The following is a 13,677-nucleotide window of genomic DNA, read 5'->3' on the forward strand; positions in this document are numbered from 1 at the left end:
TAAATTGTAAATTTTTAATTACCAAATTAAAAAATAAAATTTTCACTTATTAAAAATTTCGTGTAATAAAATTCTTATATATGTAGTTAAAAAAATACTTAGTCCCTTGCCATACTTTATTTTTAAAATGATTCATTGAATCTAAATAAAAAAGAAAAAACAAACATGACAAAATTTTATATTTTTATTATTAAAAATGGACACTCCATAAAACATTTTATTTTCAATTTTTAAAATAAATTACAAATTCCAAATCTGTAACGCAAATTGTACATACAAATCTAAAACTCTGATAATAATCACAGTCACATTTAAAATTTCATTGAGTGATAATATAAAAATTAAATGTTTCAGCCCATTTTCCTTTCATCTCTGTAGTTAATTTATTTTTGACTTTTTTAATTTATTTAATATCACAAAGTAATGCAACACCACGCATTGTCCAATGTTTTGGATTGAAATCAGTTTCAAAATCAATTGAACCAACATATTTGGCATCTGTTCTTTGTGGTTTTCTATATATTGGGCATTCATATAATCTTGGATCTTTGCCAGCTGTTGTATTAATTGCATAAATATAAATTATTGGCATTTGCTCATATAAAACTTTCGCTCTTGACTCAACTAATTTTCCACTTTTTCGATCCAATGAAGCACCTATCAATAATAAAAATTTTACATTTAATTATAAAATATAATATTATTAACAATACAATATATACAAACATAATACAAAAATAATGATATGTTGTATGTACAAATGTTTATTAAAGAAATATTGATAAATGTTTTTATGCAGAAATATAAGATGACAAAAGTAACAATACAATAATAATATTATTTAAATTTAAATAAAGATTTTATATACAAGCAATCGTACCTACATTCATACATAAGTAGATGTCACAAAAAAATTTCAAAAATTTTCCTGATTGTGTACAGTAATAAAAAAAAAGGATCAAAAACGAGGACAATTTGAATCTTTTTAAAGAATCCAAATTTCACATTTTATGTAAATATTTGTTTCAAAAAAAAACTGTTTGTTTATTTTTTTCTGCTCTTACACGAGGGAGGGAACTGTAGAAGACCTTAGGAAATATACATATTCAAAAATTAAAATTTAAATTCTTGAAAATTGAAAAATTTACTATTTAAATAAATAAAATCTAATTAAAACTTATTTGTCACTCACCCTAACTGAGAACTTATAAGGAAAAATTCTTAAAGATTATCTTGTTTTGATCTTCATTTTTATTTTTTATAAGAAAAGTGTGGGAATACCTTTATCTAATAATGATACGTAGGCGAATCTATATATGAATCAAATTATTATTTCTAAAAAGAAATGTTTATATAATATGTATATATGCGTAAAATGAACCTTTCTCAAGAATCATCAGTGCTCTGCTCAATGCATTCCGGATATTTCATGTATCAAATTGTCAAAGGAACCAATATAATTCTATTGTGGTGAATTATAATGACAAACAGTTTTCCATCAATTTGTGACAATATGTCATGTGTGTATCAATGTCAAAGTTCAATTATTTTTTGAAAGAACAATGACAAGCCTACATATTAAAGAAATAGTTCTAAAACTTTGAGATTACTTTGTATATTCTAAACGAGTACTGCTCTTCTTTTATACCTTTTTCTTATATAATTTCATATAAACACATACTCAAACATGTGTTTGATTTGCTTGATTTACACACAACTAGGTAAATCGATTAAATTTTTTGACAACATCCATATACACACATGCATATGTATATTACTATCCTAGAATTTCCAAGAAATGCTTAAGTATATTTTTGTTAAGTAAACACATATTATACATACATATATATAAATATAAGTATATATGTATATGTAATTTATCTTATGAGAATTATTTATTTAAATTTCATTAGCGGTTCAAAGGAAATTCAAAATATCAAAATTTAATTTAAAAGTTTTTAATTTTCTATTTAAAATTAAATTAATTCTGGTTAAATGAAAAATTTGGAGAAGGGGAAAAAATGTAAAGCAGTAATAATTTTTAATTTTCCACAATTATATTTTAAAGAAATTTTTAGAAAGGAATTTGTGAAAGAATGAAATTTGTCAAAGTTACGTTGTTGATGCTGTTTATGCATACATACAGAACACACATACTTAAATAAACATAGAAGATAACACTCTTTACATTTATTCCAGTAGCTACATGTAAGTAGTTCCGATTATGTACTCTCATGCCAATGTTTAATACGAATTTCAAAATAATTTATTTTATCTGTGAAATTCATATATACTCGTGTTTTCGTTTACGTCTTCTTCTATCCGCAGACAAAAAAACATGACGCATTTCTAAATGTACATCTTAAGAGGGGGCCATTTATTAAAACTAAAATTGCAAAATTGAGTGGCTACAAAAATGGGTGTGGTATTATACTCGTATTATCACAATTTTACAAAAATTTCTTAAAACAAAAAAAAAACATTTTTATTGTGGAAATATTCAATTAAATTCGCTTATATATTCTCTCATTTTGACCACGGGCTATTTAAAATAGTGTGAGTAACCTACAACATTGTCTATTTTATGAATTTTATTTTCAGATTCCAATGAATTTATTCTTAATGGTATGCTCTTTTTAAATTATAGTACAACGTTCTAGATAATATACGCCTCGAAAAACGTAAACTTGGTTTGTAGCAGAAAAGTTTATTTTCTGGGGCTTGATTTCAATGAAAAGTTTGTCAATAATTCTTTCTAACTTACATAATTCGAATATAAATTTATAAACAAATCTTGTAATTTTTTTCTTATTTTAATAATTATTTGAAATGTGCAATCGGGGCTATTAACATGATAATAACTCACTAAAATTGGTGTACTTTTCTTTTGGAAAAATTGGTGCATATGCGATCACAATATCTTCCTTATTGTCTGAAATGTGGTTGCTTGTTTGTCAAAGTGATTTGCACCTGACTCGAAGTGATTTGTACTAACAGTGTAGCAATAACTTTTCATTTTCCAAAAACATTTTTCGCATTTTTTATTTTATCATGTCGCCTACTAATTGAGTTTAATACTACTTCTTTTCCACTAGTAAACCCTACTAAAAATATACTTACTTTCATTTTATTATTGGAGGCTTATTTACAAAGTTCGTTCGACAATTTTATATACGTTTTCTTACAGTATGTATATTACGTACGTATAAATGTGAATTATGTAAATTTTCTCTTAATTCATTCATGTGTTAAAAAGCAGATAATTCTACACCTAATATGTATCTAAGTTAGTTTAAACAAATTTTCAAAATAAAAATTTTCACATTAAAAATATTGTTCTGTTCCCCATGCCAGAGAAACTTATTCATAATATATTGGACTTGTATATGGTATTAATCTTAAAGAAGTTCCAAAATACAATTGCAAAACATATCCAATTATTATATTTTTTACCTTGTATATCTAAGGAAATTTCAATGGAAAATCCGAAGATTTTAAAAGATTTTTAACAAAAATCTACATATTTAAAAAAAAATAATTTCTTAAATAAATTATTAATAATCCAATTATGAAATCTAAAAATACAACATTTTACATCATTAAAAAAATTTTATTATTTGCTTCATTCTTTATTTAGCTATTTGCCAGATCAAGCAAATTCGAGTATTATTATAAAATTTAGGTACTTATTAGTTACTGTGAATTTAATGAGTCTTAAACTATATCAACAAGCATATACCGACATACGTAGCATACATAATTGTATTATTTTATATATAAGTGAGCACAGTGGATATTTACAGTTTTCAGTTAATTTCCCTTTAATAATTAAATTTTAATCAGATTAGTCAGATTGAGTGTCTAATTGTCTTACTTACAAAATTTACTTATAAACAGACCGTGACATCGAAAATGCAGGAAAAAACGTTTTACTACAGTTTAACTACTAAAGAAAACAGTTTAAAAACAACTGCATTGTAAAAAAATACGAAGTAGTATTTAACTGTTCGGATTACTATATAATCATTTTAAAACAAATGAATGTCAAATGAACTATAAAATATAGTTTGGTTAGGTATTATAAATCGTTAAATCTGGCACGAAAATTCTAAACAAATTTGTTAAACCAAGTCAAATTCTTTGAATGAATAACCTTAGCAACACTCTTTTTTTACATGCAGTAAACAAGTAGTCTCAATCTTTTAAATACGCTGTTTGCTTTCAAACTGCCTACTTAAAATCGATTTTTAACAATTTAGAACCTGCTACATTGGATAAATTTTTTATTCTACAATATGGATCACAAATTTAGTGTGACATTGTTAGGGAGATACGTGACACAAAGCGAGCCTTAAATTTGGATTATCATTAAAATTTGGATGTCAGGGAAATTTTTTTTTTCCCTTTTCCCACTCCTAGGAGCATAGTGCATGATATCATAGTTTCATTACGTCATAGAGTTAATACTAGGTGGGTGACTAGCCTGCCGTAGTTCTTTATATTAAATATTTAAGGTTTTTATTTTATTATTTTCATTTTTCTTAGTTTTTAATATCGAATATTATTGGTATTCGAAAATTATTAGTATACTAATTTTGTTATTTTATAAGTATTGTATATTTTAAGGGTCACTGTTTGTGAGTGATAATAATAGTATAAAGAATTCAATACAGCAGCTATAGAATGTAAACTGTCTACATAAGTACTAAAGTGTTTCTATTACGTGCAAAACACCATTGTTTTCGTATTTTTCTACTCTAAAAGACGCAAAATTTTAATTAATGCTGATTAGTTTGTTGTTTTTTACAGGTACTTAACCTGTAATAAAAAATTTTTCATCTTATTCTTCAATTTATAGATTTTAATTGTGTTCTTTTATAATTGCTTTTAAATATTTCAAATTAATTTCACCATTCATTCCCTTTCGTTATTTAAATGAAAATTAAATTAAAAATGAAAATTTATTAAAAACTTTCAGCGTCATACATTTTCATAATAAAATTAAATAAAAAGTTTTTTTTTAATATTTTACCACAATTCCCATTCAAACCATTAGTTGAACCTACATATATCGAAAAAGCAGATTATAAAAATATAGAAAAACAAAATCCATTTTACTTTTCAAGTCAATGTTACAATCAAAATTCATTATATAATTTTTACTTCAGCTCAAAAGATAGAAGGTGGATCCTTTTCTTTTTTTATCAAAATTAAAAGTTACAAATTCATAAAAAAATTTGCTCGTTAAAGATAAAAGGGTTCACAAATTCAATAAGGGAATACAAAAAAATTAAAGGATTCTATGTTCAGCTAGTTCTTTTTAAAAAGTACAGTAAGAAAAAGTCCTTTGTGTAAAAATTGAATTTAAATTTAATATTGTTTTAGTTTTCTTCATCTAATTTTAAATTAGTGTTATACGTGTACTCGTAATAACGCCGCTATGACAAAAAAACATATGGAATCGAAAATAAAGTAGTAAAAATTCTATTTTGAAACTACTTTTCGCAATAGAATATTTTGCCTGCCTCAATCTACATTCGTATTATGACAAATTTTTGTACTGTACTTTTTAATATATTTATAAAGAATTTTTATTCAAAAATCTTCGGCATGCAGGTACACTGATTTATTAACATTAATTTCTAATTTTATCTGTAATTTTATAGCGCGAAATTACATAAAAGTTTTTGCAACTTTTAGAGCCACGGATAAGTTTAAATAGCACTAAATCAAGAGCTGGTTTTAAGGAAAATATTAATCCTTTCAGTTTGAGTTTAAGTCATTAATTAATAGATGTGGAAGAAAGGCTATTAATTCTTTAAAATGGCATCGAATTATCCAAATTATGATGTTTTTAATAGAATGAATCAAAGTTATATTTTGACTTAGATCCAAATTTCCAGATGCTTAATTGTTTGTATTGAGCAAATCATCATTTTGACGCTTTAACCTACATATTATACCATCTGAATATCTATACTGTTTCATATAAACCTTAAACCTTAAAATTATTGTTTGAGAAGACAAACTTTTCTGAATGTAACTCAATCGTTCAAATCGGAACAATTACATTCAAACAAATTTTTCACAACCAGAACATTTTTAAACAAATTTAAACAAGATTTGAATCTTGTTGTAGTTGGCTAAGCATATATTGGATTCCAAGTGGCCAATTTATCCACTTCAAACTTCAATTAAAAGTTATTTGAATAGCAGAACAACATATAGCCGTTGTTTAGAATTATTTTTGGAAAAATCACGAGCAAATACGCCACAACATAAACCCACATCGAATTTTATTTTGGTAAAAGTTAAAAATTTTTTTTTATAATTGTTTTAAGAAGCATTAAAATCTTTCCTCAAAAGGTGGATAATTGAATCTACATAAACGTTATATTTTTAAAAGAATGTGTGTGTGTGTGTGCTGTTAAAATAACAATACGTTCAGTATCTTCTTTCTTTTTACAATTGTAGGATTTTTGATTGTTGTACTTTTTAACTATTTTCTTTTAATGTTTGATTTAAAAAAAAAAGTAGAGAAGCACCAAAATGGACAATAATTGCTGTTAAAAAGCACTTTTCACTTTATTTTTTCGTTTACAAAACACATAAATTCACTCAATGAGCTTCCCTTCTACTATTTTTTAATTCCAGTAAATATTCGTTTAATTAAGTTATTTGGCCACTTCAGCTATTATTATATTGTAATTTACAATTTTATATAAAAAAGAAACTAATAGTATACATGAATTTTATTAAGTAGAAGGTGGTATACAAAACGATTTCAAATGTAAAACAAGAAAAAAAAATTACAGAATTTTATGAATGAAATAACAATAAAGGAATAAACTAGAAGGACGAAAGATTATGTATACTTCTAGGATTAAAATAAAAGGTGAAACCTTTTAGAGATAAAGTAGAAACAAAAACCAGAAACAAAGAGAAATAATAATATTTTGGTTTATTAAAAAGTATTTGAAAAATGGGTCATTTATAAATTAAGTTGGATGTTTTGAACCTTTTTTATAGATGAAAAGTAAAAATAAATTAAAAAATCAAATGATGTAGGAAATATTAGTATATACTTAGCCAATTTATATAATGTCAAAAATAAAAGTTATAGTTTTAACAGTTGAATAGCAAATTACTTTTAAGAACATCAGTAAACTTTGAAAATTTGTTGCCATGTATAAACTAGGAAATAAAATTTTAATCAATAAAAATTTTTAACTTATTCAAATCACTTTTGTAGCCTCAATCATAATAACGCGGCTCAGTTTCAAATTCAGTAGTTAAAAGTAAACTGAAGCTCAAATAGACACTAGAAGACCAAGATGTGTGTATTTACCCTCTATCAACACTGAACAGTGTTGTTGTATACAGTGAATTTTACTTAAAATATTTTTCAATTAATTTCAGAAAAAAAATTATCAATTTTTATAACACAATTTTTAGATTTCCCGCATTATTAGTATTTAATATTCTCAAATCCAAGAATTTCAGGCCATAATTTTTGTATTTTTATACAAACATTTATATATACATAATTATATGCTTTTACTACGGCTTTTATCCTTTTTATTTAAATAATATTCAAAACAGAACAAATAAAAATAAAAGAATGAAAAACAGAAAAATGGAACGAAAAAATTGTAATTTCTATTTATTTCTCCCTTAATACTGTTATTTACAATAAATATTTACCTTCTAAAAACAATCCATGTACGTAGACTCCTTCAGTTGGATAGTCTGTGATATCTTCTTTAACATATCGGGTTATTTGATTCTGTAACACGACTGAATCTAGAGCCCAACCTTTGTGTGCTCGTGTTACTTCCTAATAAAGTTACCATTTTTAAAGAAAGCAAAGCAAAAAGAAAAAAAGTAATTTTATAAATGAAACTTTCCTTTTCTCTTTGCTTTTAAGTAAGCAAAGTAAACGCAGTTTATATACAGTTTTGTTTTTCATTATTATAGAATTAAAGGAATAACATTTAAAATAATTGAGTTTTAAATTCGTTCAATAACAATGCCACTACTGCTCAGTTAGAACTGATAATGGAAAAAAAAGCAAATATCAGAAATTAAAGTTTTCGATGCAAACGCATTTTGTTGCCTTTCTTTTGTTTGCTTTTTAAAAATTGTTCGGGTGTCACACTAAAGGCGAGTTTTTGAATAAATTTTTATGTTTTGGTTTTGTCGAAAATATTTAATCATAAATAATAACCAGTTTGGTACTTGTCTAAGCTTTCTTTCATAATTTAACAATTTTAGATCAGAAATTTTATTTGCTCTTAAACCTACACCAACTAGAACTCAATTAAACCGAAATTCTGTTGAATAAAAGAAAAATCAATTAATTTAAAATTCATGAATGCATGAACACGCTGTTACTATATTACATCTTGCAGTTTAATAAAAAATTTAAATAATTTTGAAAAGAAAATTAAAATATTGAAAATTTTTACGTTTATAAAACTGACTATGCTATTCTTACACGTTGCTGTGCCTTTATAAATTGTCTACGAATTTCTGATGGTAACACTTGCATAATGAATATGAAAGTCTATTCAGAGTAAGAAGTAAATAAATTTTTAATATTTGTTTATGCAAATTGAAATTGAATTTTTTTCCTTGTCATAAACGAACTCCATTCATATTGTACGATCGTATATGAATGTAAAATGTAATCTACATTTTATAATCTATCAAGGATAATAAAAAACAATTTTTAAATAAAATTTAATATTTGAAATCATAATATTGTAAATGTAAATCAATATTCAAAACATATATGCACTCGTATAAATAATAATGTAAATTTAAAGCCTAACAATTATGGATGAGATTATGTAATATAATTTTATTTTACACATAATGCTTTAAGTGTTTGAATTCCATCTCGAAATCTTCTTAAAATTACGTGATTGTCTTTTTAACCTTTTGTCAACATTAAATAATTATCACAAAAAATAATAACAAATTTGTATCAATTCAATGAAGCCAAATTCAATGAAATGTAAGTAGCACATTTCCCTAAAAAGCAAAATGAAGCGTATTAATCTACATTCTTAAATTATGTTCAATTATTCGTAAAATCGAAGTCGACAGCTATTAAGGGAAGTAAGATAAATAACTATATTTTTTTAATTTTGTTTTACCGCAAATTTTTAATTTAATAGAAGTTAAGAAAGGCTTACATTTTTGGAAAAATAAGAAAAAAAATTAAAACTTTGCAAATTTTGAGAGGGAGATGGCAAAAATATGGTCGTCGCAAAATAAACCATTCATAATTTTTAACAAACTGCTAAAATCTTAGACTTCAACAATATAACAAAAAAACTTACAATCTAAAAATAAATATGTCAGAAATTAAAAAAAAGGGTTTAAGATAACAATCTATGCTGTTTCGCAATAGAAGAAGCAACAATTTTTTTTTTTTCCCCGTGGAATCTAAAAAAATTTTAATGGTTTTAAAATTATTAAAAAAAAAAACGTATTTAGGATTTTGAAGAACTATGACTTTTAGAGCGCGAATGGTGGGTAAAAAATTTCTCCTACTCTCCTACAAAAATAGGTTTATTGCAATGATTCATTTATATTTAAAATTATAACTCTGTCTTTGAGAACGTAGATGTTTAGAAAATAGAGACACGGACGGACACTAATAAACACATTTTTTATCAATTTTATTAAAAATTTGTCAATTCAAGTTTTCGGAAAAGCTTGGAAGTTTTTTCAAAACTCAAAATCAATGCCTACTTTGCATCAAAGCTGAATCAAAATATTACAGCTTACGGTATCGAATTACATTTACATTCTGATTTAAATCTTGCTTTGAACTAAATTTAACAGATGCCACCCCAATTCATTTTTCGAATATACAGAAACATTACATTTGGGAAATTATATAAGATCAAATTTTAAATTAGAAACATAACCCTGTTCCGAAAGAACAAAAACCATATTTGACATCAAAAACTTATCTATATCTCAGTCGAAATATAGTTACATTTTCAAAAGTTAAACAACTTATTGCCGTTTTATAAATTGAAAAATTACCTGTCTCATTGCTGTTAAGAATCCTTGAGGATTGAAAAATCCAGTCATCCAAAAAACCTTTCACAAAAAAATATATATTATAATTTAAATACTGTATCTTAAACAATATTATAATAACTAAAATACGAAAAATAATTACTTTTGGTCTTTCAGTTGAACACCAAGTACGAAATTGTGTGTTACGTTCCAAAAGTTCTGTGTACCAAAAGCCTAGAGTTGTTGATTCCCATGAAATCTGAAAAAGAATTAATTATAAATTTATATGACACGCAATTTAATTTTTCAAATATTCTGTTATTCTTCAAGTGTTATTCTTCAATTGGAATTAGTGACAACTGTAATATTCACCAATGATACCGCCGTCATTACAAGCTTGTGTGATAAATATCGAAAGATGGATTTTTGTCAGTCAAAGTCTTATAATATACTATTCTACTGTCCTGTAGTATTTTTTAAAAACTTTGCGCTACGAACTGATAAAATAAGTAAATTTGGGTTACGATAATAATTTTTAACATGACCGAAATTCATATTTGAAGGTAAAAGTATAAAAATAAAGCTAGCTAGGCGTTTTAGGTTTAAAATTCAGTAATATTAGATTAATTATTCTTAAATTATTCCAAGCTCAACTGTTTTCGACTCAATTCCAAACAACAGTAGCTGCTAACTTGTGCAAAGATTTCATCACATTCGTTGAAAGTTAAACTTCAGCAGTTTTCCCCTTTTTTAATTAAGACAATTGAATTTCTATACTTTAATTAATAAAATTCCACAAATGAAATTCAATTTTCAACTTAATTTTTTTTTTATTTTTCCTCTTTTTCAGCTATTCCAGAAGAAACGTATAGCAATTATATTTTCAATTATACAATCCTTTGTACAAAGGTTTTTGCCATGTAATAAAAATTTTACAAAACAAAAGAAGAACAGCTTAACGAGGTTGTTTCGAATATAATTTAAAAGTTGGTATATTAATTAAATACATATGTAACATTATGAAAATGACGTAAAAATATTTAAGTACACTTCCAAATTCATTATAACATAATTTGTGCCTTATTACAAGCCTTTTTTTTTACAAAAACGCACCTTAATAATTTTAGCCTTTTATATTTATATTTTTTTTAAATTTATCTGACAAATGCCCTCTTTTTACTTTTGCTTTATTAATTTGGTCCTCTCCTAAAGGTAAACATTATTATAAATCAGGGACGGTTCAATTATTTTTTAAAATCGTATGCTAAAAATTTGTGTTACAGCATAATATTAAAATGTGTCTTTGGTCTTGAAATTTGAACACAAATTTATGCATTACAAGTTTTACATATCATATTATGAGCAAATTGTTTACTTTTTAAAAGTAATGAAACAACTTATATAATTTACTTATTATAAGTATAAAACATAAAAAGTACAAAGTTTAGGATGTATAATTGAATGTTAAAAAAATCTGATGTGGTCAGCACATAACCGACCGCATTGTGTATTGTCTAGTTAAATGAAAGTGTTACAGAATATTATAAAAATGTCTGTTAAATACTTCTTTCCAATTTTTAGGACATTAGTAAGCTTATAGTTAACATACCTAGAAAAATGTAAATTTGGCTCTTAGTATTCCCTGAAATGCTCGCCAGTTAGTTTCGGTAACAACCAGAGCTCAAATATCAAATTTCAAGAAATTTCATCAATTCGTTCCGTACATAAGGTGAAAAATGTAAAATCGGCCCGCAAATCAATTTTCGAACTCTCATCTTTCCAAAAAATTTATATGTTCATTGCTTTAATATGAAGAATTCATATATTAAATTTCAATGAAATCGGTTGATTATTTCTCTTTATATACACAAAAGTGTATGTTTGGCCCGTAGTAAACGTCCAGTTGCTGATGCCTGATTTGTTCCAAAAGCTAGGAATTTTCACGGACGGTCGAGCTGAGCTTACAAACAAAATTTCAAGTAAATCGGCTGAATATTTTCTTCAAAATGTTCAAAAATGTGAAACAGGCCCGCTAAAAAGTGCAGTTCCCGAGGCCGGATATATACCAAAAGTTGATCAATTCGTGCCATGGTGGAAGTAAACTTACATATAAAATTTCATCAAAATCGGTTCAGCCGAACTTGAGATACACACGTGCACACATAGACTGACAGACCGACAGGTTGCTAAAAATAGTTTATTTACACTTCCCTACTATGGAGAAGTACGTTCCCACCGAAAACTCGATATGCAAGATTTGTTGCCATCACATGACCTACCTATTGTTTACACAATACGGTCGGTAAAAATTACAAAATAGTACAACGTAATAATTAAGAAAAAACATTTAAATTTAATCATTAGAAATGAAAACTCACTTGAGATTTTTTTCACTAAAAAGTTAAAAATTTTACATATGAACTAGATAATTTCCACTTAGTTTCCCAAAATGAGAAAAAATGCGACTAAAATTTAAATTCCAATTTGATATATCTGAATTTTTTGCTAAATATCCATAATGTTTTGTGCTAGCCCTAACTCCAGTTCCAAAGATATTTTTAATGAAGTTTTCACTTCTCTAATATTAATAAATAATATAAAATTGTTAGCTATTCTTTTCCGTATGTAACACAAGATGATCATACTCGTAGAATGTCTCCAACTAAATGACCAAAAATAGGCAATAAAAATTCGAAAAACTTATCACGCCCCTGACAATTAATTCAAATGTGAAATTATTAAATAAAATATCAATTTTCACAGACATTTTGCAAATCCGATAACTCTATCCTTATGATAAAGCCAAAAAGTCAAAAGAAGACTATATTATACCTTATTATATCCTTGTAAGTTGTTAATCTATTATTTACTTATGCACGTACATTATGTTGGAGCATTTAAGCTATTATATTGAAAGTAAATAAACTGTCACGAAAAAGTTGTACGTAGTAAAATTTAAGAGAATTTTCATATTATACAACATTACTTATACGTTAACATAAAAATTATACAATTTTTTTTCTGTTTCTTTGAACTCTTTTTAGTTCGTGTATCCAACTCAACGGTTTTCACAACATTGTAAATACAAGACGAAATTTTCGTGTAATATGTTTGTTTCCCATTTATTTTGGATTTCATTTTCAAATGAACGAACCAGGATAAAAAGGATAATATTCCTTTCTAAAGTTACAAGAAAAGGAAACAAAAAATTACGAAGAAATGGAAATTAATCAAATAATTATAAAGTTTTCATATTACAATAAATAAAATTAGGAATAAAGGCAAATAGTGATCTTTAAGTGTAAACAATGTTTCACTGAACTTGATTAACACAAATTTAAACAATAATGTACTTTAAGCAGTAACTTAGGTTTAATATAAAGGTTTAATATAAAAATTTCAACATAACTTTACACCCTTCAATCTGAAAAAATATTACTGTTATTGTTTTAATAATTAAAAATAAATTTGAAATTTTACAGAAAAAATTTTTAAAGAGCACAAAGTAAAAATATTTTTACTTAAACATTAATTAATCCCTACAGTTTCAGTTTAAAAAAAAACAAATTCTTTATTACCTTATAGTACTCGTAGTCTGCAATAAAAAAATACAAATAAAATCTAAATTAAACTATCAAA

The 13,677-nt window shown here is 25.4% G+C and overlaps 1 protein-coding gene across 1 annotated transcript in view; it reads right to left on the reverse strand.

Annotated features, from left to right (window-relative positions):
* Positions 1-285: 285 nt before the first annotated feature.
* Positions 286-13,677, reverse strand: part of LOC129609562 (dynein axonemal heavy chain 5) — a 64,279-nt gene continuing 50,887 nt past the window's right edge. Inside the window, exons 39-42 of the mRNA XM_055521542.1 lie at positions 10,202-10,297; positions 10,063-10,119; positions 7,705-7,837; positions 286-657 (exon numbers count right to left, since the gene is read on the reverse strand). Coding sequence (XP_055377517.1) covers positions 404-657; positions 7,705-7,837; positions 10,063-10,119; positions 10,202-10,297 — 540 coding nt within the window. The 3' untranslated portion in view covers positions 286-403. The remainder of the gene's footprint in view (positions 658-7,704; positions 7,838-10,062; positions 10,120-10,201; positions 10,298-13,677) is intronic.

The sequence above is a fragment of the Condylostylus longicornis genome, unplaced genomic scaffold (assembly GCF_029603195.1).
Source record: "Condylostylus longicornis isolate FDR11 unplaced genomic scaffold, ASM2960319v2 ptg000040l, whole genome shotgun sequence".
In the NCBI taxonomy this organism is placed as follows: Eukaryota; Metazoa; Arthropoda; class Insecta; order Diptera; family Dolichopodidae; genus Condylostylus; species Condylostylus longicornis.